This window comes from Eublepharis macularius, chromosome 2 (genome assembly GCF_028583425.1).
Source record: "Eublepharis macularius isolate TG4126 chromosome 2, MPM_Emac_v1.0, whole genome shotgun sequence".
Lineage (NCBI taxonomy): Eukaryota > Metazoa > Chordata > Lepidosauria > Squamata > Eublepharidae > Eublepharis > Eublepharis macularius.
This window is the reverse complement of record NC_072791.1, coordinates 63989373-64014973: the sequence shown is the minus strand read 5'-3', so window position 1 is coordinate 64014973 and position 25601 is coordinate 63989373. Positions and strand designations below refer to the sequence as shown.

At 39.9% G+C, this 25601-nt stretch overlaps 1 protein-coding gene across 4 annotated transcripts in view; it reads left to right on the top strand.

The window, feature by feature from the left end:
• FSIP1 (fibrous sheath interacting protein 1) overlaps positions 1-25601 on the top strand; it is a 123179-nt gene that overhangs the window by 2804 nt on the left and 94774 nt on the right. For 2 of the 4 annotated variants that reach the window (XM_054971869.1, XM_054971868.1), the window contains exons 2-7: positions 767-898; positions 2031-2205; positions 6573-6662; positions 10174-10337; positions 11517-11601; positions 21978-22076. In XM_054971869.1, the coding sequence (XP_054827844.1) occupies positions 773-898; positions 2031-2205; positions 6573-6662; positions 10174-10337; positions 11517-11601; positions 21978-22076 (739 nt within the window). In that variant the 5' untranslated portion in view covers positions 767-772. Of the gene's footprint in view, positions 1-766; positions 899-2030; positions 2206-6506; positions 6663-10173; positions 10338-11516; positions 11602-21977; positions 22077-25601 lie in introns of all 4 variants that reach the window. The other 2 variants (XM_054971867.1, XM_054971865.1) reach the window with 1 other exon arrangement.

Sequence of the window (25601 nt, the reverse complement as noted above, 5' to 3'; positions counted from 1 at the left end):
AGACAACCTAAATCAAAAGTCTTTTAATCAAATGGATTCCGGTTTTTGAAAAAGCGCACTCACAACTTGCAAGTTGCTGCTCACAAATTGGATTTCTGGCTCACAACACTGCACCACTTAGAGGGAACATTGAGTAGGAAGAGAGAAAGGTACCCTTGACACTTAGGGAAAAGCATTGAGATGCCTCCCCATCATCCTACCCCTTAAATTGCACCATGTGCTGTGTTTCTGTGTCACTGAAGGCTTTTGTGAGGAGTTGATACAGCAGGCTGAACTGGTGAGTTTAGAGTGTGGGTTGAGCTGTGGTCAGATTGAGATTGCTTCATTTATAGTATTCTGAAGCATCTATACTCAGAAGTAGATCCTGTTGAATTCAATAGGATTTTCTCCCTAGTAAGTGTGTTTAAGATTGTAACCCCAAAGCACAGCTCCCATCTTCATATCCTTCTCCTAAAACTACCAAGACTGTGTTGACTGTTGGAATCCAATAAATATGGGCTGAGTTGCAAATTACTCTTGAGATAAGCTTATCAATTGTTTACAGTTCAGGCCAGATTTACTCAGTCTGCATTCTTAGCATGTTAATATGAGTAGACTCTTAGAGAACTTCTGGACTCTTTCAGATAGTTGTGTAAACTGTGTCTCCATCTAATAAGCACCTGTGGGGAAAAGAAGGATGGATGGATGACTTCATGTGGCAAGAGGCTAGAATTGGTTTAGTGTGTGTGCCATATATCTTGTGTTCTTTTTTATCTGTTTACTTAAGATTATAATGGAAACTACAAAGGAAAGCCTAGATGAAATTTCACGGCCATTTTCTAGCTCAAGAATTAATCACAGGAGCAAAGCTTTATGTACATCTCTAGAGATTTTAACACCAGAGCCAGACGTCCTTAAGGTAATTATTAAGACTTTTGTATTCTTCTGCCTAGGTTTCTACAAGATGTACTTTTTTATTGCAGCATTCTGTTGATACTTGTAATTATGCTCACACTGGCGATGTGGAATTATGCTCACACTTGGTGCTTGCAGATTATGTTCATGTACTTTGGCTATACTCCTATCTTACAATTCCTTTCTCCAGAACGTACCTATGTGAAAAAAGAGAGATGAGCCTCAGACTGGTACCCTTTGCCATGATGATTTTTTGAACAATGCAAAATGTCGGCATGTTTTGACAAAAAAAGAGTTCCTCAGAGATCCTTAGCTAACCGAGCAACTTTCTCAATATCTTATTTACAGGAACAGCCTTAACCATAATTTATGGTACAATCCTAAAAATACTTCTCTGAGAATAAGCCCCATTGAATAGACCCAAGTAGGGTTCTGAGTAGATCTGCTCAGGATTGCTTTCTTATTCATTTACACTGTATGAATAAATCTTTTATTTATTTTGATACCAGATTGGGACTCATCTGTCTTCTTGTTTACCCTCTGGTACTGCCTCCTCCTCTTTCTCCTCCCCTTCTCATTGTGTATAGAACAGGCTTATAAATAAGGCCACAAATATTTATAGACCACATTCCCCATACGTTTGTAGCATAAAAAAGGAGAACCAACCCCTGAAAAGCTTTTCTGTCTAGAAGCAATTTTTAATCATCACAAGTGATCATATGAGTGCTAAAAGTATCTATCCAATACATCAAATCATTCTTACAATCGAATGATTTGATAGAACATAACAGATATAACATCATGATGTAAGTTTCATTATATTAGAGAACCAGTGTGGTATAGTGACTAGAGTGATGAACTAGGATCTGATTGAACTAGGTTCAGTTTTCCACTTTGCCATGGAAGCTTGCTGGATGACATGGCGCTGATCACATACTCTCAACCTAACTTATCTCACAGGGTTGTTGTGAGGAAAAAATGGAGGAGAAGAAAATGATGTAAGCTGTCCATTTTGGGGGGAAGGGGGAGGTATAAATGAAGTAAAATAATATATTCACGGTTCCAGGTTTTAGTAAACCATAATTTAAAAAAAAAATATGATTACTGAAACTTTCAATTTATACATTCATCTCTAGGTTGATTATTCCCTTGATCTTTACAATGATCCCACAGAAGATAATTCAAAAGAAAATGATGAGGAAAATGGAGAGAAATATGAAACCGAAAAATTGAATACTTCAGAAGAAATCTCTGAAGGAAAAATGAACAGTCATTTCCAGCAGTTGATACAAAATTCAACTCAAGTGAAAGGTATGAAAGTTGCTTTACTTAAATTTCTAGGGTAGAGAAACACTACCCAATTATAATTTTCTGGTTTGAGACTCTGTGGGAAAAGTGGACTATAAATGAACTAAATAAAACTGCTGTAGAAAATCCTATCATCAGGTTTATAGAGCCTCAGCTGAAAGTTCCTGGAATGTAGAGAAAAGAAAATGACAAAGTATATTTCCCTGGTTGGATCACTCTGGGGCTGCTTCTGTTGTTTTTAATATTTCACCTGTGTACATACTAATAATTATAAAAGGGCAATTACTTATATTACTGTCAGTCAATCTTTATTACGGTCATAGACCACACAATAATAGCATACAACCCAGTCATGGTAAGTCATATTATTTACAAATCTATTTACTTAAATGACTGAGGGACCTTCATAATAAGTTTCACTCTTTTTAAAAACTGCCTTTATACCTTCATTTATCTCTAGACATAGAGCCAGTTGACACAGTAAGATGTTAATTCTTTAGAGGTAAGGCTTTCATTTGGTAAGTCTATACTTGTATGTCATGAGTTCTGCAGTGATGACAATCGAAAAGGGGGAGGTCTATTCATGACAGCAGTTCTGAACAAGGAAACTATTTTTATTTTTTTTAATTTAAACATAACATTAAAATACAGTAAAATATAACAATAAAAATGATTAAAAACATTATAATTTTAAACAGCCAGGGTTTTCAAAAATGTAGGAAATTTTTGTAGCTAGTTCTAGGAGGGATTATATCATTTTCCAAGAGATGCTGCAAAATTGGGTACCAGGTGGTATGAAATTTAGTCAGCATTGTTGTGTCGTGCTGTCAGCTAACTTAGCCATCACGAAGTGATCCCAGACTTTTTTATACCACTGCTCTATGCCAGGGGCTTTAGAGTTTTTCCAAAGTGCAGCTACCGTTAACTGAGCAGTTGCAATGAGGATGCTAATGGCCTCCGTTTTATCTTTCCGCAGTTGTAAGTTTGGCCAATATGTCAATAGGAATGATTCTGGGAGAAAAGGTAGATCAATTCCTGTGATTTGTAAAATCAGGGAATGAATCTGACTCCAGAAAGATTCAATCACTGGACATTCCCACCAACAATGTATGTAAGAACCAAGGGTGTTGCATCCTTTCCAGCGAAGGGCCGAGCTGGACTTAAAGATCTGGGAGATCCGTTTTGGAGTAAGATACCACCTTGTATACAGCTTAAAACATGGCATTCTGACCGAGTGTACTTTGGAACAATTATTTGAGGTTTTCCAAATATCACCCCAGTGCTTTTCTTCCACCCTGCTGTCACAGTCAAGCTCCCAAGCCTTTTGAAAAGAGTGTGATTGACTCGGAGTGATCTGCAGCATTATTTTATATAGTTTAGATATCAGAACCTTGGAGGTTGAATTGGCTTGTTTCAGTAAAAGTTTAAAAGCCGTTAAGGGTGTCTTGAAATTGCCTAACTTGAGTAAATGTTCTAATGTTGCTTTGACTTGCAGGTATTGTAACCATTGAATATTTATCTCATACTGGCATTCAAGGGACTGTTTGTCCAGAACTTTACCATTATTTATAAAGTGTTCCACTCTCATTATACCTACATCCCACCAAGATTTAAAAACCACAGGGTCTTTTGCTGGGGGGAACCAGAGGTGAAATCTATAGGTAGACATCAGGGAAGGATTAGATGTTAAGCGAGAGCAGACAGTATCCCAAATTCGCAGAGAAGAAAATAGAAATAAATAGTCCTTTACATATGATGGACATTGCTTAGGGATCGCCCATACCAGATCTGCGAGTGACTTGGAGCATGCAATACAGGAATCTATTTTAAAATGCTGTGCAATAGTTAGTCCCTGGAAATGGGTGGTCAGAAATTGCTATGCTTATGAGGAATTCGCTCATCTCTGAACTGAATATATGAAACCTCATGCCTAACCAGAACAGAGGCAGAGAACGTATAGGAGAGTATTGCTGCAGTTACTGGTCCTTAGAGAAGCACAGCAAGATCCTCAAACATAGTAGGAAAGAGGGGAAAGAAAAAGATAGTAAAGGAGAAATGGTAGGTTGATGGAAGCAGTCAGTGCTGAGTGACATTCCCATATTCTCTCAGAAGCAAATCTGGTAGTATGCACTTGGTTAAGGAAGCAAGTAAGGGGATATGCAGGCACAAATTCTGCGCACACATGCGCGTGTGAGCATGTTCAACAGGACAATTGGGTTACTTACTAGTGAAGAAATACCATTTAGCTGTCAAGATATGCACCATTTCAAGCCTTGTTTGGAAATTATACACATTGTCTAGGCAACTTGTAAATCTTTTGTTTACATTGTTCATTTGGGCATTGTTTCCAGAATGTTCAGTGGATATATTTAATGCCTTTCCTCCACTAGAGGGCTATGACTTCTTTTATGGTAGGGCTGTAGACCTTAAACTGATACATAGCAAATAGAAATTAAGCGAGTGAAGCGTGCATGAGTCAAAATACCCTGTTTCAGTCTCCAAACTGCTTCCCCTACTTTTTTTGTATTCTGCATGGAGAAAGGCTGCAAGTGCCACAGAACGGATCTTTCCTTGGCTTTTCTGCAGTTTTCCTCCCTGCACATATACCCCAATGTTTTTCCCTCAGCAAAGTCAAACAGTGGGTATATTGGAAGGATGCTACTGTGTTCCAGATAAGCTACTGGGTTTGTTTTAGTCTGTCTACTTGTCCTTTCCCCCACTTTCGTTGTATATAGCTATTGTATTGTTACTGTGCTGTTTTGTTATGTAAATTTAATAAAATTTATTTTTAAAAAACGGGCTTTTTGCAGAATGTTTGCTTTGATGTAGTCCTGGCCCTGGCCTTGCCTTTTGCCCTCTCTTTTATTCCACTGCATTCTGGTTGGTTGGAAGCAACCAGTCAAATTTTTACCCATTTTTAAAAAATTAAATGGCAATGTTGCAATGTTAAATGGCAATGTTGCAAAGACAAAAGAAACCCCTTTGTAAGTTTCCTCAGCAATTAGCTGAGGAAACTGACCAGTCCTCAGCCAATTCACTGAGGAAACTGACCGGTCCTTAAAGCCCACAGCAGAAGCGGGGCATTTTTCTAGTGCAGTAAGAAAAAAAACAGACATCACTTTGGTTCAACTCCCTCATAGTGTAGAATGAAAGAATCAAAGCATTAAGTGGCCAGAGCTGATGAATAAAGCAGAGCCAATCCTCCTCATGCGTTGAATATGCAGAAAGCTCGATGTAAAGTTCATCATGCGGAAGAAGCCTATGTGACATATTTGAGGCTGTATGTGAAGCAAAATCCTATGTCACCCTTCAGTGTATGTCCTAATCACAATCACAAGATGATAAATTGTACTTCCTATCAGGGTGGATTTGATTTAAATCAAACTGATTTAAATCACGATTTAAATCACTAGTCATTAAGGCTTGATTTAAATCATAGTTTTCTACATAAAGACTAATTCTTGCTGGTATAACTTTAATATGCAAGTAGATGCCTGCCTTACCGATAGGTAAAGGAACTTCATTAAAGTATTCCCAAACTGGGTCTCTTTTACGGCCTGCTGCCATTATAGGTTTTTTCCTCCAAGGAAAGAATGTGATAAACCTCAGGTCATACACACAAAAGATCCAAAGACTTGTGCAGTATTGTGCTCAAAAAGTTTCACTTTCATTTTGTACTGCTTGCCCCTCCCTCCTCACACTTAGTTTCTTCTTGTGCAGATCTATTCCACTCCAAACAATCAGAAAAAGATTGTTTCTATTCACTGAACTTCTTGAAACTTAGCACTGGAGGGGTTGATTCTGTCTTCATAGGTTTGTAGAACAATAGGATTAAGGTCTTTTTCTCAACTCTGTTCATGTTATAACATTTTTGCTGTGAAGAAGAGGCATGTGATCTCTGCTGAGCTGACACAAATTCAGTTTTGAGAACTGCAAAACGAAGCATCTGTGATAATATCTTGTAGGCAGAGAAACTGCCCAATAATCTTACAAAAACCTCTGGAAGAGCATGACATTGTGAATGGATTAATGGAATTTATTTACCAAAAAAATTAAACATATACAGCCTTATTCTACATAATTAAAAACTAATCTTTATTTCATGATGAAATAACCTTTGGATGGTAATATATTTTCGCAAAAAGCATTTTATTTAAAAAATCCGATTTAAATAAAAAAAATCCGATTTAAATAAAAAAAATCCGATTTTTTTTATTTTTTTAAAAAAATCATTGATTTTTATCCACTCTGCTTTCTATGCAATGTAGCAAATAACATCATGTTTCATATATACATTTTAACAGGTGTTTCAAATTGTGACAATGGGGTTGATTCCATGAATGGCTACTGCTTTCTGGACTATATTCCAGGTTCAACAGATTCTGAAGATAACTGTGCAGAGAGCAAGCCTTCAAGTTGCAGCAGTGCTCCTCAGGATAAACGAGCTAAATTACAAACAGGTATTCTTGTTTACGGAATGAGTGGGGGAGATATGTTGTTCTATAGCTGTTTAATTCAGGGCCTAACTAGACATGATGGCATCCTTGCAGATGCCACAAGTATGCCACTGCCATTTTAGAGACATCTAAAATGTGTGAGGACGTAATCCTGATTGGGGCTGTAGTGTGGCACTTGTGCCTCCCCCTGGTGTGCCTTTTCAAATGCCAAAATAGCTGACCAGGGTTGGGGTCATGCAGCCATTTGGTACTTGATAAGGTGTGGGGGAAACAAAGTGTCTCAGCCTGCCATGCTGTGGGCCATTGTGGCATTTTAAATGATCTTAAAATGGCAGTAGTGCCTTCGTGGCAGCCAGGAGGATTCTGTTCGTCAAGTTTGGCCCTCAGTAATGTTAAGTAAATACATGGTGGAGGAAGAAAGTTTGCGATGATGATTTCTTTTAGAACAACATTGACATTAGTGTCAACAAATTTAATGTGCTTCTAGTCCTGTGCCCTTAACAATAGTCTGACAAACAAGAACTTGGCAGATGAAGCTTTTCCTGGCATGGTGATAAATTAATGGTGAAGTTTCTATATATCAGATTGCTGAGAGAAGCATAGAAGCAAGACCAGTAACAGGGTCCACAACCCTTCTAAAGATTAATCCGTACAACTGCAAGCCTAAGCATGTTTATTTGTAAAGTAGTTTGTAAGCTAAATTAATTTATATTTTCTCCAGGTAGCAGCTTTTGTGGGGAAATCATAACATGTAAAAAGCTACAATAGTTTGGTTATGAATGTTTGATTTTTTTTTCTTCCCTGGCACGTTCAGTTCTGTCCATTGTGGACCGCTCTTTCAGAAACCTTTGTCTAATTTTTTCCTTTAGTCTTAGGAGGTTCTGTGTTTCTCCTGTCCAGCTCCCAAGAACACATGTTCTTTCACAGTATTGCCCCCCTCCATTCCAACAAAGTTACTCTTATCTTTCTTCAGGAACTCCTAAGTGATGCATATTCACAGGGGTTCTTGGTTGCAATAATGTGATCTTTTGCCTCTCTATAAACAGAAGTGTCAAGTAATTATGAACTAGCATTTATGACAGTTTTCTATATAACCAGAGGAGTTAGCCGTGTTAATCTGTAGTCACAAAATAGTAAAGAGTCCAATAGCACCTTTAAGACTAACCAACTTTATTGTAGCATAAGCTTTTGAGAACCACAGCTCTCTTCATCAGATGCAACATCTGACAAAGAGAGTTGTGGTTCTCAAAAGCTTATGCTACAATAAAGTTGGTTAGTCTTAAAGGTGCTACTGGGCTTTTTACTGTTTTCTATACGTGAGTACTATGTTCTTGTAACCTTTAAAATATTTATATTCTGCATTTCTCCAAAGACTCAAGGTGGTTTGCTTTATAAAGATATGATGGGATAAAATAATAGTGACATGTATAGTGTAGCAGCTAGATTGTTGGAGAGGGATCTGGGAGATTTGGATTCAAATCTTCACACTGCCATGAAAGCTCATTGGGTGACCTTGGGCAGGTCATACTCTTATAGACAGATGTACTTCACAGAGCTTAGGGGAGGGATAAACTGGGGAACAGAAAACATAAGATGTGCCCTACTGAATCAGACCAGTAGAGCCATTTACTTCAGCACCCCATTTCACACAGTAGCTAGCTTGTGGAAAAACATGTATGCTGCTCTGAGCTCTTTGGAAGGAAGAGCAGGATAAAAATGCACTACATAGATGAGCAAATTGTTATAATCTAGATTCTTCATCTACATTTATTACTAACTGAGATTGTGCAGTGGGGAAAGCGTAAGACTTGCCTTGCTGTTCCTGGCCAAAGGTCAGAAACAGAGTAGCTGACTCTGGGACAGAAGTTAGGTTGACACTGGTAACTTCCTGGACCCTTTAAAAGATTATGGGATGTCCTTTCCAAGGATGTGTGGAGGGCTTCCATGCTGTCGTCAGTTTGTAAGAAATGAAGGCTATCTATTTTAGACTGGCATTTAGCAACTATAATAATCATTATGATTTTATCCTTAGAGGTTTTAATAATTGTTGTCTGTGGTTTGGGTTTTTTGCACGTTACCTTGGGCCTTCATGACTGAGGAGAAAGCCAGCATATAAATATTATTAACTAAGTTAATTTAAATTTAATAATGTTAGTTATATAATAGCCACATTCAAGCCCTCTGATTAGGGATCTGCAGTGCTGAATTTGGATACCTAGTTTCTCAAAATCTATTTCCAGAGTTGAGTTCTTGCATCTGGAAGGCAGATGGATGGCTGCCATCATCCCCAGGCATCTTCTGTGCAGAACAAAAAGCTAAGAGAAGAAGATATTAGGTTCATTGCCAAGAAAAAGCTGACACTATACTCTCTTCTTGAATTTCTTGGATCTTGCTCTTTAATAGAGGAAAATCTGTCTGGGTAGGAAGAAGAGATGGCCAAGCCCCCTTGGGCATTGGATCAGTTGTTATGTTATACAGCTGTGCAAGGGCAAATGTGGGAAAGTGAATCAAAGAGTTTATGTTTCTTACAAATGAAGATCAATATAAACTTTGTATTGTCGAAGGCTTTCACAGCCGGAGAATGATGGTTGTTGTGGGTTTTCCGGGCTGTATTGCCGTGGTCTTGGCATTGTAGTTCCTGACGTTTCATCAGCAGCTGTGGCTGGCGTTTCGCCAGCAGCTGTGGCTGACTGTGACACTGAGAGATCTCTGTCTTTTGGTGCTACACCTCTGAAGATGACAGCTACAGCTGCTGGCGAAACGTCAGGAACTACAGTGCCAAGACCACGGCAATACAGCCTGGAAAACCCACAACAACCAATATAAACTTTGTTGAATGATTAAACTTAGGTAGAGTGTAGTATACCCAACTTCCAGTGAGCTAAGGGTAATAATAATAATGATGATGATGACGACGACGACGACAACAACAACAACAACAACATTTGATTTATATACCACCCTTCAGGATAACTTAACACCCACTCAGAGCGGTTTACAAAGTATGTTATTATTATCCCTATAACAATCACCCTCTGAGGTGTGTGGGACTGAGAGAGCTCCTGAGAGCTGTGACTGATCCAAGGTCACCCAGCTGGCTTCAAGTGGAGGAGTGGGGAATCAAACATGGTTCTCCAGAGTCCCGTTACTCTTAACCACTACACCAAACTGGCTCTCTAATAAGAAGGAGCATGTAAACCTTTTAGGTAGCTAAAGCGGGATATAAACACATAAAATAACTAATTTTTACCATTTATGCAGCACCTTCCATTTCAAAGCACATCACACAAATTATTTTTATGTAATTCTTAAAGTAGCCCTGTAAGATTGTCCAGTGCTAGTATTTCTGCATTGCTGACAGTGGGGGTGCTGAGGCAAAGTAGCTTGTCTAAAGGTACCAAGTGAGCTCATGGCAGAGGTGAGATGTGAACTTGGCACCTTCTGGATCACAGCTCATTCTGTTAGCCACTAAACTATGTTGGAATCAGGTTTTATTTTAATTTCTATTTGACAGCCAAGCTGGAGGACTCTAAAGAGAGCAATGTAGACCCTCTCATCCAACAAGCCATAAAGAAGATGAAAAGGTTGGACCAGATACTGGCAAACAAACAATCTCAAGAAAAGGCAATAAAAAAACAAGGGAAAGAAATGAGAACAAAACTATGGGAAGAACTTCAGGTTAGAAATTGATCTATTTATTTTATTTTAGTCAGAGCCCCCAAGATAGCTAAAATGTATGATTTAATTTTGAAGTCATTTTGTGAATGAATATTTGTGGAAACTAGCATGAACTAGAACTAATGTACATTGAATTGCCTCTTGCCTTAGAACCTTGCAGTGGCCGTATCTGAACCATGAATCTTTAATGATAATGGGTCCCAGATGCTCAGTTGTCATGAATCACGCTGTTGTGCTAAATCCTATGTATACCAATTCATTTTTAATCATGTTAGAAGTTGGGATGCAGAATTTATACCATTCAATCTGGCATCCCCTTTTTCACAGTATTACTGATATTCAGGTGCTGTTCTGTGTACTTTTAATTAGGCTATACTAGACAAGTGGTTCCCAACCATTTTGATATGGTGACCCACATCTAAATTTATTTTGTTTGGTGACCCATCCAGGGATGGTCCAAGAGATTGAGAAGGTGCTGGGGGGTGGGGCACTTGGTTGAGGAGATGTGAGAAGATGGCAGATGTAAACAAAGAGGTGGGTGGCAAGTGGCTTAATGCAGTACACCTCCCACAGCAGATAGAGATCAGTGAAGCTCTGCAGGGAGCTGGGCAAGAGATTGGGCTGTTGAAGGAGACAGCATTAACAGCCTATGCTCACACACACCACTGTCTCTGCTCCATGCTCTGACAGCTTCTACCCACTCTACATTCTTTCCCCCCCCCTTCTTCCATCTACTATCATAAAGTTACTAGTTGCCAGACAGCTTTTATTCTCCTTGTTTTGTTTCAAAGGGGGAGGACAAGTTGAGAATATGAGACGTTAGAAAGGAAGGAAAGGAGGGAAAGAGAAGGGTGCAAAGGACAGGAGCCACCATTAGGAATGGCTGACCTGTGACCCAGTTTCAGAGGTTTTGCGACCCACTTTTAGGTCCTTACAGGTTGGGAAGCACTGTACAAAACAATTTAGCATCTTACTTTTGTTGCCAGCCCAATTACATGTAGAAAATATGAACTGTTTGCAGAAATAAAATGTGGCCCCAAGTTCTAGTGTATCTTGCCTAAAAGGCTGTGCATGTCAAACAGAAATAAAGGCACAATATCAAAACCTGACATTGCATGACCATCCCCAGTTTCCTCATTTTTTTCATATGTTTTCTTTGGGTGTGGTGTCTTTTTACAGTCTATGACATCTCGAAGTTCCTCAGTGACTAGTGAAGAGGATGAAAATACCAGCAGGTTTTTAGCTTTGGCTTCTGAAACATCTAGTAAGTAACCAAAAAAAAAAGGGAATGGCAATTTTAATGCTATTACAGAATATAAGGAAATCTCAGTAAATATGCGTAGAATTTGATAAATGTCTGAAGTAAGCCCCACTCAGTATAGTGGGACTTACTCCCAGGAAAATGTGTGCATAGGTAGAGTCCTGTGGTTACAAAGTGATGGTATTTCAGAAGTTTACAACAAATCTGTACTTGCCAAAACACAAACCACCATGAGGCATAAAAAGCAGATGGACAAATCTGTATCATTTTTTGGTATGATAAGGCAAGTACGTGTTCAAAATTGGTTCCAGACTCTTCAAATAGGGAGTGTCTTGGGCAGGGCAAGGAGGAAGACAGGCAGTTATCTGTGGGGTTGGATCCTGTTGATGGTCTCCCCAGCAAATGTATCTGGTACACAGAAATGGTATTTCTCCACCATCTCAAGGTAAAATGAGAGTTACTGAAAAATGCAACTTTCCATCTTGCAAGATTGTTGTCTCCGATGTTCCAGTCGTACTCTGCAAAAGAGACTGTTTACAGTGGGCTGCTGAACATTCTCTTTGGTTTGAATGCTCTATGTCATGGGTAGCCAAACTGCAGCTCAGGAGCTGCATGTGGCTCTTGTAGACATTCCATGCGGCTCCCAGAGGTCTCCGAGTGTTGCCATGGCCATGTTTATTTTAGCGGGGAAGGAGGGGGAAATAGGCAAGCTTGCAAGCTCCTCCCTACCACCAGAGGTCGCTGGGAGAAAAGAGAGAGCAGGAAAGGAGACCACTCAGCCTCATAGCTCAGCGATCCAGAGGAGTTAGCCGTGTTAGTCTGTAGTCAAAACCCCAAAGGTGTAATTCAATTATATATATTATAAAGTGCAAAAGTGCTACAATTTCATTATATACATACAAAAGTCATGGAATTACAGAAGTGCATCAGTACAGCGTCCGTTCATAAATCAATGTACATAAATTGCAAAATACACAAATATACATTTGTCCGGAAACAATTCAATTAATTAAAGTGCAAATGCCACAGTTAGTAAGGGGAAGTCGGTAGGTAGGAGATCGTGCCGCCAGAATGTTGCAATAACAGTCCATAAAGTCAATTATATATATACAGGAAAACGCCGACGGGGGTTTGCAGGCAATTGTAATTAACCCGTTTCGTGAGGACCACTCCTCACTTCCTCCTGGGCGTAAGATCTTTCGGACTGGACATAAGTGTGTCGCAAGCACGAAAAACAAGATCTCCCACCGTTCCTCCACCAGCGTGATTCACGGACATGCAACAAAGAAAGGACTACTGCTAATTAAATCTCCACAAGGGGGGGAGGGGTCAGAAATCTAAAGGAGGATCTTTGCAAGGGTCCCAAAACTTACAGAAAACACGAAAAATCAATCTCTGAATTTAAGCCATTTGGCGCCAAGGAGTTTAAGCCAAAAATCCATTTGGATTCCAAGCGTAGCAGCAATTTTGTCTGATCCAGAGCAAAGGGGCAGTCCAAACGAAGGTTGGCTGGTTTGTCCAATGTACAGAGCAGAAGGACATTGTTGGCACATGAGGGCATATATCAGATTGGAGGATGAGCAGCTGTAAGAGCCAGAGACAGTGTAGTTGATGCCATTGGGTCCTGTAATTGTATTCCCTGGGTAGATATAGGGGCAGAGCTGTCCTTCTGCTCTGTACATTGGACAAACCAGCCAACCTCTACGCAAAAGAATAAATGGACACAAATCTGACATTAGAAATGGAAACGTCCAAAAACCAGTGGGAGAACACTTCAATCTACCAGGACATTCCACCAAAGACTTAAAAGTCGCTGTGGTTCAACAGAAACCCTTCAAAAACAAAATCCAACGGGAGGCTGCTGAATTGGAATTCATATGCAAATTTGACTCTGTCAAGCTGGGACTGAATAGAGACTATGAATGGTTATCACATTATCACAGGTAACAGATTTCCTTTACAGAGGCGTGGTCTGGGGGAGCCCAGAGACGCCTGGTGTGGGCTTTGTTTGTCAATTATCTCAGCCTGAGTGCCTGTGGACTTTCGGGGACCACAGTTCTCTTTGTCAGATGCAGCTGGCAGGGAGAGCTGTGGTTATCGAGGGCTTATACTACATAGGAATTGTATACCTTCACTGCGGCAAACTGACTCCACACCAAAAGGAGATGTTTACATTTACAAGCAAAGGAATGTTTTGATTGCCTTCACACTAATTGCATTCTGTCTTCTTGTGATATATGTCCTGTTCTTTCCCCTCCCCTCCTCTTCTGTATTTGACCAGTTCGGATCAGGCATCTGATGAAGAGAACTTGATTCTCGAAAGCTTATGCTACAATAAAATAAAATAGCTCAGCGAGGGATCTCATGTCTGGAGGTTCCACATGTCTGGCTGCAGCGGCGGCAGCAGAAAGATGTGAGCCAGGGAGCCAGATGGCCAGCTGGCTGGCTGAGGCACACACGCGTACCCCTTTCCCTTCCCTTGCCTGGGCCAGGTGGCTGGGCTGATGGTGGGGGGCGGGGGCATGGTACAGGACTGGTGGGGTCAAGCTGGACTGGAGACATGGCGATTTTGTGAAGGAAGATGATGTCATCACATTATAAAAAACAAAAGTATGAAGACGAAGGCAGAAGTTTTAGGCCAGAGTGGGAGGAAGATTTTCACCAATAAAGGAGGTAACCTTTGTGTCTTATCGGTAATCTGGCACTCAGTCATCACAAAGTCAGTAACTTAAATTGCCACTATGAAACAAATCACAAAATCTTTTCATCTGATTGTCCACCTACATCGGAATAATGGAAAAACAAGTTAACAGTGTTAAAAGCATCACTAAATAGAGCCTTAACAAGTGCTGAAATTCCACTGGATAAACTTGTCAGTGTTGCAACATATGGAGCACCAGCAATGGTGGGTAAAAATGCAGGATTAATTGCACTTATGAAAAGTGATCCTAGCTTTCCAGAGTTTCTCCCTGTTCATTGCATTATTCACCGTGAGCACCTGGCATCCAGATATTTCAAGTATGAGGATGTTACAAAATCTGGTCTGGAAATTGTCAATTGCATATGCTCAAATGGGAAGACCCATCAACAGTTCAAGAATTTTATTGAAGAACTGGATCTTGAAGTTAAATCCAGTGATGTCTCTTTCTACTGCAGTGTGAGGTGGCTGTCAACCAATGATGTTTTAAGTTGGTTTATGGATCTGTTGGAGCCTATTATTAATTTTCTTGAAGAAGAAAACAGATTCTATCCTCAACTGAAAAATAATGAAGGAATGCAAGATCTCATGTTCCTTACTGATGTACTGAATCATGTACAGATTCTTTTGTGACGTCATGTTATATGATGTCATTTCCAGATCAAAGTTCAGGTGATGGCACTTCCCAGGCTCCACCCCTTCCAATGATGTCACTTCCAGCATATTTCCACCCCTTCCTGTGATGTCACTTTCAGGGCAGTCCCCCAAACCCACCTCTTCTTCTTAAGTCACTTCAGTGCATCATGTCTTGTGGTTCTCAAACATCTGATGTGTATTCTATGTGGCTCTTACAGTAAGCAAGTTTGGCCCCCCTGCTCTATGTGGTGGCAGCTATTTGCTGCTATGACTCACTATGACTCACAAGTGACTGGACATTTGCACAGTTTAACTGTATACATGGCAGCCACTGCCTGAGATGGTTGTATGAAGATGCTTTAAGAGTCTCTGTATCTGTTTCCCCCAATTGTAGGAAATTCCTGGAAGGGGGTCAAACTATATCCTAAGTATTTTAAAACCAGAAATAAGAATATAGACCAAGTGTATTGTGTTTTCAGATTCATTTATTTCTATTTTGATTGTTGAGGATCTATATTAGGAATAGCCTCTGGACACCTAATAAAACTTAAAGGTTCAGGACTGTGTCTTAATATATCAGGCTAACCATGCAACCCTAAACCCCATCTCCAGAGGGATTAGAATGGTGATTAAGCATAGCACCAGCATAGAACTGGGCAGCAAGATGTCATGGCTTTCTAAACCTCTCCAGTGCTAGAGAGGCCCCCATGTAATGTTATGCCACTGAAATCCTTAGCATATCTCCAGAACTTCCCATACATAAGTAAAAAAATCAAATGCCCCCCACCATTTCCCAGGCTCCAGTGCAGCTTAATGTACCAACTAAGTCTGCCACCAATCACAGCCTTCCAAATTACTACATAAAAAGCCCAACCACGTGTTAAACAGTTTAGCTGCCAAGAGATACTTAAGCAAACAACATTTTGATCTTCATACATGTTCACAGAAATTACAGCCAATCCTATGCATTTTTTTTAGTTTAACTCCTACTATGTCCTCTGGAACTCATCACCAAAGGACTATGCCGAGGATTACAGCCTTAAATGGACAAATCTTATTTATAATTTATCAGTACTTTCACCACATTTCCTAATTAAGACATTTTCATTTTCTAGCTCAAGTCTTTGGTAGATTGACCAAAGAGTCTTTGTAACTAACCAGTTCTGTTTCCAGACTGAAAATAGTCATTTTAAGTATATACCAGAAAATAACATTCTCTTTTATGTTCATAGCAATGGCTATTTCAGACAGTTACTTTTGCTGCTATAAATGAGATTTAAAAAAAATTGTTATAGATACCTCCCCACCTCCAAGAGACTACATTTTCTCTGTTTGCACATCCACTGCTTTTGCATTTGCTATGTGGAATATGGTTGTGCAAGTGTGATGCATCTACTGGATTGTGCCTGTGACATCACTGGTGATTGAGTCATCATTTCATCAAGTATCTGTTTTGGTCTGCAACAGAACACCAGGATTTGAGTCCAGTAGCACCTTAAGAGACCAACAAGATTTTCAGAGTATAACTTTTGAAAGTCAAAGCTCTCTTCTTTTGTTTCCTGATATCTGAAGAAGAGAGCTTTAACTCTCGAAAGGTTATATCCTGAGAGTCTTGTTGGTATCTAAGGTGCTACTGGATTCAAATCCTGCTGGATAAAATTTGAGACTTGCACCATTTTGTGATATATTAATACAGTTTTTTTATTAATTACCTCCCATCTATTATGTGTGGACAGTTTGGTCGGCTAGAAAGCACATAGCACTGAATACAGAGTCCGTTATTATTTTATTTGCTTGGTCTATATGTCACATGAAATCGTGACATAAAAGTAGGCCACTTCACTATTAATGTTTAGGCTACATCAAACCAGGATCACTATTATCATCCTAGCTTGAATGATTGTCTTCAAACTGAATTCTGATTTCACAAACTAATCATAGTTTAAAATAAACTGCGCTCTGCAAAAATATGTTTCACCATTCACAAATTTAAACACTAACCATGATCTGTTAGTTGATTATCAGCTTCTAACCCACAAGCTTAATACTATCTTGACAACCTTGCCAGAAAATAGTTTATACTGCCCTCATAGAAATGTCAAACCCTGGTTTGACACTGAATGCGCCAGAGCAAAAAAGAACTAAACTGTTTATATTCTCTCTCCTTGAGCAATAATTTGGAAAGGAGATCAGAGGCACAATTAGCTTTATTAAACCAGAAAAAAACCTACAGACAGATTATACAATGGAAGAAGAAAGAACATACTTTGAATCTATGGGAGGAACTTATTGTGCAGTTATCCCCTCAATGGTCACTGAAGGGAAATATAGGAAGATCCCATTTGAGGACAGACACTGCTGTTGTTCCACTGGTGAAATGGAATCACTTCCTCATATGTTCTTTCGCTGTCCTTTCCATCAAGTTTATAGGGACAACTTTATTTCCCCATAATTAGACAGACCAATTGTAGAGGCAGATAAGGCCTGCTTGGAGAAACTCCTAATTGATGAAAATCTGCCTATCTCCAGGCAAATAGCCACATTCTGTCTCCCATTTGGTTAAATTCCAGAATAAGAAGCATGGCCATACTTAGCTTGTTTTGCTCCTTTTACGATTTTGACTATTTTAATATTAATACTTTAAATATTAGAATCACTTTTGTTCCCAGGGAACTATATTTATTCTAATGTGCTTTAAATACATTAAAAGTTAAGTGTATTTTTATGTCTTTTTACACTTTTATGCTGGAATTATTTTATTGACTGTTAAGGATGTATTGCCATAGTAATGGTCTTTGACCACAAATAAAATAATCATTCAACTGTGCTGTGTTTGAACTGAACCAATTGCCTGACTAAATCTAAAAGTCTAGATGTCTGGTTAAATAAACTTTGTAAAAGTGGAATCGAAAAACATTTAAGAATACAGACGTGAGAGACAGAACTTTGTTGTTGTTAGCAGCAGCAGCAGCAGCAGCAAAAAGTGCCTAAGACTCTACAAGGCAACATGCATAAAAGCAAAATGTGCCTTGCCAATAAGCTTGCATTCTAAAAGTTCCAGTCATTGCATAAACTTAATTAACTTTTGAATGAAAGTGAGTGGTGCTTACATTAATGTGAGACTACTAATATGACCAGTAGATGTCAGTATTTGATAATATACGTGATTTTGACTCTGTTAACACTTAAAAACCCCAGACTTTTATATTTAACTAAAACAAATATTAACTAAGACCCCACCCCTTACTTTTAATTGCAGTTACTTATTGCAATATGAATCATCTGCTTCAGGTGTATTCTGACTCACTCCTCAAGAGAACTCAGCATGGTTTAAATAGTTTCCAGATCTTCTTTGCCTAAGGGTCTTGTACGTATCTGCATCTTTACTTGTCAAGCCCATTTTATCTCAAGAGCTTGGTTGAAAATAATGGATGAAATGTAACTAACTAATTAGCTCTATAGTAGCAGTCCACCTTGGCTCAGTTAAGTGAGACCTTCTGTAAATGTTCATATATAAGCTATCAATTACATATTCAATAGCAATTCAATTTAATTGTCTTTCTGAAATGTCCTGTACATTTGCCATACCCATATTAGACTATGTAGGAGACTAAATAGTATATTCTGATTGGTTGCTAAATGCTGCTGTATCTACTGCAGCAATCTTGTTTATGTCACCACGCTGATATCTTATGGACATTGGGCCCAATATAGGAAACAAACTCTCTTGATTATAACAGTATAGGAAACAAACCCTCTTGATTCCATCTTACGGCACCAGAAAATGGGCACAAAAAGTATGGACCAAGTTTGAACTATATTTAGACTCACTGCTCACCTCGTTTTCAAGTGCATCTATTGTGGTTGCAGGAGATTTTAATGCCAGACTTGGACCTTCAGAGGACCTCCATTATATACTTCCTTCAATGCAGTGCCACCAGTGCATGATTCCTTAAATATTCTCCCCTCTAGAACCTCCAAGGATGGCAAGTCAAATTGAAAAGGTTATTGCTTACTACAGCTTGCATCTAGGTTAGACCTTTCCATTCTTAATGGGACTACCGAAGGAGATAGCCCCGAGGAGTATACATGCTGCTCTGAGCTTGGTGCAAGTACTATAGATTTCATTTTAATATCCTGCAATCTGCTCAGTTGCAACATGCACTTTGAAGTAGGATCTCGACAAGACAGTGACCATCTCCAATCACTTTGGAGCTTAACATCTGTGATCCACTAGAACGTGTCTTTGAACAACTCACTGTTGATCTAAAACCTGTACAGAGCTACAGGTTAATCTGTTCTGTGAAAGAGGATCATCAATACTAAAAATATTTTACATCAGATAAAGCATCGCAGCTTTGAAACACTGTGATCCTAGCAAATGACACAAATACAGTGATCACATCATACCAATGTCTTATTTTTGGCTGGATACAAACCCTCCTAAGGAAATCTTATGACCAAAATTAAGGAACAATAAATCAAAGATCTGGTTTTGACAACTTTACCTGGAAGATCTGAACAAATTTATGCCTTTCTTCTTCTTGCAGATTCTTCCCAGGAGATAACCAATAAAGTTGCTAAATTTTGCCTTTAGGTGTATGGGATACACAAGTGGCTGACTGACCCTTTTTATTTTTTACTTCATTATTTTTTAAATTCTTATTTCCATTATTGCTGACTTTCTGTAGCTGATCTTGTATTGTAATAAATTTGATTGGTTTATGTCACTTATAGAAATCCTCTTATTCTGTGCACATTCTATAGAGTTGCTATTGCTTCAGCACTAGGGGGGTGCACCGGTGAAATATTTGGTTTTCCCGCTTCGGGTAGGGGGGAGTGACATCAGCTATAGCATGGTGGGGATCCCTAAGCCCCAGTCTTGCTCCCCTGTCAGTCTCCCGGCCCCACTGCCTGAATCTTAGGCAGCATCGAGGAATCAACTCTAGGGTGCTTGCCAGCCCTCGACTGTTTTACAGCTAATTTCCCTGTCCTTACCTGAGTTTTAGGAAGTGTGGGGGATCAGTGGCAACCCTGCACTGGTTGGGGCTTCAGGAGGTGAAGGGCTTCAGGTCAGTGGTTGGGACAGCTAGATGTAGGATAGTGGGGCTCCCAGCACAGCCCCCGCAGCATAGGGCCTGGGCAGCTGACCCAGATATCGCAATGGCTGACGCTAGTCCTGCCAGTGTACCAAATGAAAATTGCTGAGTTCATCAAATCAACTGACATACTCAACATAGGACTTGGTCTTGAGTTCTATACTGGTTAAGTATAGATCAGTGAGTCTTAATGGGAAGGGTCATAAGGTCCTAGAGGGGGTAATCTATAAATCAGGGAGGTGACATTGAGAACTTTTTTTGGCAAATGGGGCACTTGGGATTTTGGACACTTGTAATAGCTTCTGGCAGCTAATGGAAGAGAGTTGTTTTATACTCCCCACCCTGTCCTAAGATTAAAATTCCAGATCCTAGATTTCCGTCTCCCATGTCCTTAAAAAGTGGCTCACAGCAAATAGGAACAAATCCTAACATTAAGTAGTTGGCTGATGGCCATCAGGCACAAAGCTCTAACTGAGTGCATGCCTGGCATCTCTGTTTTGTATGTTTTGTGGGCATATATCAGAAATGGAAAGCTGTTTTTGCTGTGCTTTTTATTTTTATTTTTTTACTTTTGATGATATTGTATGCTTGGTGTTGGTAGATTAAAGAATGAGAATCACTAGTATAGATGAATGTGTGGATGATAAATGGTGGCTAAGTTTTAAGAATCATAATCCACTTATATTTTTCACTGCATTTCTGATGTTTAGAAGGACTTCCAGAGGAAGACTCACAATGCAATCCTAAGCAGAGTTACACCCTTCTAAAGCCTATTGTCTTCAATGGATTTAGAAGGGTGTAACTTTGTTTAGGATGGTGCTGTCAAAGTTGCCTTGATGTCTTCTATTCAGAGTCGCATATTTTTTTTAAAGTTTTATATTACCTAATGGCAGTTTTCAATACTCTTGTACTGTCACTGTGCAATCTTCTTTGTCAGGCAGGCATGTGGCATTGGTGTGAGCACAGTGGGTAGTGGAAGCACAGGAAAATGTTTCTAGACTGAAATCAGAGCCATCTTGTTTAATCTTTTGCCTTGTTTAATATTTTCTTGTTTCTTTTACTGTGATACTACTTTAAACATCTACATTTTATATGGTCCCTTATCCCACTCAGTGGCTGTGTTATTTGGACATTTCTAGATAACAGATTTAATTTAAGGAATATATTCTTCAGATTTTCAGAAAATAAATGTATGAAATACCACTGCATTTAATGGTTAAAGGCTGGTCCCCATTCATGCAGCCATATCTGCACAATGGGGCCAGCCACATTTAGAGTTCTGCAGACTTGGGGGAATGCTGGGTTTTAAGAGAAATCTTACACTTAAAAATAATTTGGAGGGAGAAATTCCTAAAACGTTAATGGCAATGTCTGGTTTCGCAACCAGATGTTGCAAAAACCAAACTTCTGAAGTATGAGTGGCAGTCAGCAATGCAAAAGGGTGTGCAAAAAAAACTGATGGTGGCCAAGGCCAGGAGGGGGGCGGGCAGCAGTGAAGGAGGCCAGCAGGAGAAGCAGCAGCTAGCAGTAGGACAGGGGATACATTGTGAGTCTTCAAATGTCCTCTTCTTTGTCTGATTTAACAAGCCTGTAGACAGAGTTCGTAGTCAGTGTTCTGTCTGTGAGGTCGAGCAGTGCAGAAGAGGCCTGTAGTGATGTCACAAGGTGTTCTGGTTTGATTGTATTAAACAGGATGAAAGGAGACATCTTGTCATCTTGCTCCCCCAAATATAACATATATAATGACAAATGCTGTTGGGGGAAATAAATGTTCCAGTTTCTATTCATATGCCTCCTTCCTCTACAACAAAATCTCAGTTATTCTTATGACAATTTTATTTATGTGAAATATCTTTGGGTGGAATATAACATTCTCTGAATGTTAATTTTTTTTCTATTGCAAAGCGTAAATACTTTGAATTTATTTAATAATGTTTCATTTACAGATCCCACTGCCGTTGATGAAGGTGAAATGTTCATTGGTATATTTCACACACAGATTAATTCAGAAAATTATGAATACAGCGGAAGACCAATCAAACAAGGTACAAGCAGTGGCAGTGTTCTCTTGTTCTCTAAGTTAAAGCAATTGTTTTATAAAAAAAATATATCATTTCCAAAAAGTATACAAAATCAAAAAGAATCCAGTAGCACCTTTAAGACTAACCAATTTTATTGTAGCATAAGCTTTCGAGAATCAAGTTCTCTTCGTCAGATGCATGTTACAGAAACATGCATCTGACGAAGAGAACTTGATTTTCGAAAGCTTATGCTACAATAAAATGGGTTAGTCTTAAAGGTGCTACTGGACTCTTTTTGATTTTGCTACCACAGACTAACACGGCTAACTCCTCTGCAAAAAGTATACAGTTTGTGCTATATCAGTGGCTATGTGAACATATCCTTTGTTACAGATACGTAGTTTCAGATTCCCCCATCTGTCAGTGAGGAAGTAACAGTTACTTAAAATAAGGCATCTTTTGCTTTACATCTTTATTACCTAATCCTTTGAGGAGATTGCTCACCATCTTTGTAGTGTGATTACTTCTTTCTTAGTGATCTTTCTTAGTGATACAATACTTGAATTTTTGCCACATCTTCAAATCATGCTGGTATAATACAATTTTGTTGGCTAGAATGGCTGTATATAGAAGGGTCAGTGATTGCAGAATACCTTCCTTCTGGGGAAAGGTTACTTAAATATAAAGGTAGTCAATAAAAGGTTGCCTTTTATTAATTTGAAAGTATTTATTTGAAAGTAAATCCTATTCAAACCAACAGGTGTAACTTCTGAGTAATCATGGTTAGGATTGAAGTTTCTCTTTACTTTTAGTTGTGCTTACTAGTTTGAAAGCTGGTGTGGGGCCATATGTAATAAAATTACTCTTGTTAGTCATATTGAAAAGAGTCAAAATTTAATAATAATCTGTAACTCAAAATGTTGACTATAAAATCTATATATATAAAGACAAGTGTCTTGATTGACTCATCATCGCCCAGCCCAAAACCCTGGACCTAGTAATATGGAATTTGGAGAGAACATGCCTTTCATGATGTTAAACACCAACTAAGAAGGAATTTTAAGAAATTTGCCCCCTAAGGGGGTAAAAAGAGGTAAAATGTGTTTTCCCGTAGGGATACAGCTTCCCTGTGTGGCTGGCAGGTTGCTGCCTGCTCCCCCCCACCCCCGGCTCATTGCCAACTTGGCTACTCTTCCCTGATTGGGCCAGCCTTTCGAGGTCATTTGCATATGTGGCCTGATTGGTCCTCATCCCAACATTCTAAACAGTATGCAGTTGTTATTGGGAGTCATTGAATGTGTCCTGAGGTAAAATGCGCCTCCCAGTCTTCCCCATAAAGTTCACTAGGGCCACCAATCTCCCTGTGGGCCTGGCTTTTCTGTATGGCTGGCAGGCTGCTGCCTGCCTGCACCCCCCTCTCTCTGATTGTTCAGCTGTGGAACTCTGTGTTCTGAGGTAAAAAATTCAGGTTAAGGAAACTGCAGACAGTTGAAGAAAGACAGTACAAGACTCCTGAATAGAGATTTTATATAAAAGTCAGTATGACTTTTTTAAATGAGTTTTTAAATGTTCATGGGGAGATGGTGCACGACCTTTCTAGGGGCCATTTGGATGCAAATCTCTCACATGAACCTGCTGAAGTGCTCACCACACCACCCCTCCCTCAGTCCAACTCACACCTCTTGCAGCCATCACCTCTTACTGCCCCCAAGAAGCCTCCTGCTAGATGTCATGCAAGATACACTGATGCTAAAAGGTGGAAGCAACTTGGAAATGCGGCAAAGAAATACGCACATCATACTCCTGCAGTACATCTAGCAGCAGTGGCCAAGTAGTAGCAAGATCACACCGAGGTGCACAGAGCGGCAGAGTCTCTCTATGAGCAAAGCAATCCTGGAAGATGAGTAGAGAGGCACTCACTTGCATGGAAGGTCAAGGCTCACTTAGGCATGGCATGTGATCCTTTGCTACCTTCAAGCTTCCTCTTAACCTCATCCATGCAGAAACACCCTGTTCAGCATCTCAAAATAAAGCAACATGGCCCAAGTGCTGCGGAACTGTAAGCTCATTGTTTGGGATGAGAGCACCATGGTGTACAAGGGGTGTTTTGAGGCACTGAACATAACCCTCAAAGATGTCAGGGGCAATGAGAGGGTGATGGGGGAAGTCACTGTGCTGCTGGCTAGAGACTTCCGGCTGACTCTGCCAGTAGTCCCACGGGGAACTCAAGCTGATGAGGTTACTGTGTGTGTCGAGGCATCATATCTGTGGCCCCTCATCAGGAAACTCTCACTAAGAAAGAACATGAGGGTCCACTTGAGAGGCGAGGTGTCCGCTGGGGAATTATCTGAACTCCTACTAAAAATAGGGGACAGAGAGTATCCCGAGTCCAAGGGAAAGGTTACCATCCCTGCAGGCCTTGGCACAGTAGTGACAACCCTAGTAGACCAAACAGCCACAATATACCCTGATATAATAATGTAATAATAATAACATTCAATTTATATACCGCCCTTCAGGACAACTTAATGCCCACTCAGAGCAGTTTACAAAGTATGCCATTATTATCCCCACAACAATAATCACCCTGTGAGGTGGGTGGGGCTGAGAGAGCTCCTAGAAGCTGTGACTGACCCAAAGTCACCCGGCTGGCTACAAGTGGAGGAGTGGGGAATCAAACCCAGTTCTCCAGATTAGAGTCCCACACTCTTAACCACTACACCAAACTGTAGTGTGCCCTGATATCACCACTATCACAGAGAAGTCCATGCAAGTATGCATCTCTGACCCCCAAAAATGACAAGGCTGCCATCATTAATGAAACACAACTCCCTCGAAGGGGCAGAAATGGAGTACAGATCTGTGGACTCGGTGATGCAGATGGATGACACGGTCCACTACCCTGTGGAGTTCCTCAACATGCTCACCCTCCTGGCTTCCCAGCCCACAAGCTTCTCTCCTCAAAGTGGGGGCTTCAGTGATGCAGCTCCAGAACCTCACCCCCCCCCCCAACTCTGCGATGGCACCAGACTGCGAGTGAAAGCCCTCCACAGGAACATCATCGAGGCCAGGGTCAGACTCTGAAGGTGGCAGGAATTGACTTGAGGGAGGACTGCTTCTCACATGGGCAGTTCTATGTGGCCTGCTCCAGAGTGAGCTCACCCAGCAGCCTGGTGATCCTAGCACTTGAGGGGAAAACCACCAATGTGGTCTACAAGGAGGTCCTTCAGTAGAAAAAACCCGGTTGTACGTATTTTTCACTTTATTTATTGCACTACAATCTTTTCCTTTTAAAAATCTCTTCAATAAATGTTACATTTCGAAATTTACTTCATCAGTTTTCAGCATCAACACACTTTGCTTTATTCAAACACCTTTGTAAAGCTCGGGTACTATGCTATTATACTACAAAACCAACTCAACCCCACCCCCACCCAAAGATGCTACATACACATAAATATTATAACTGGATTTAAAGTAGTTAAATATCATAGCGAAGCATGGGTATCAAGCTAGTCTTGAATATAAATGTATTTTAATATAAGCAAG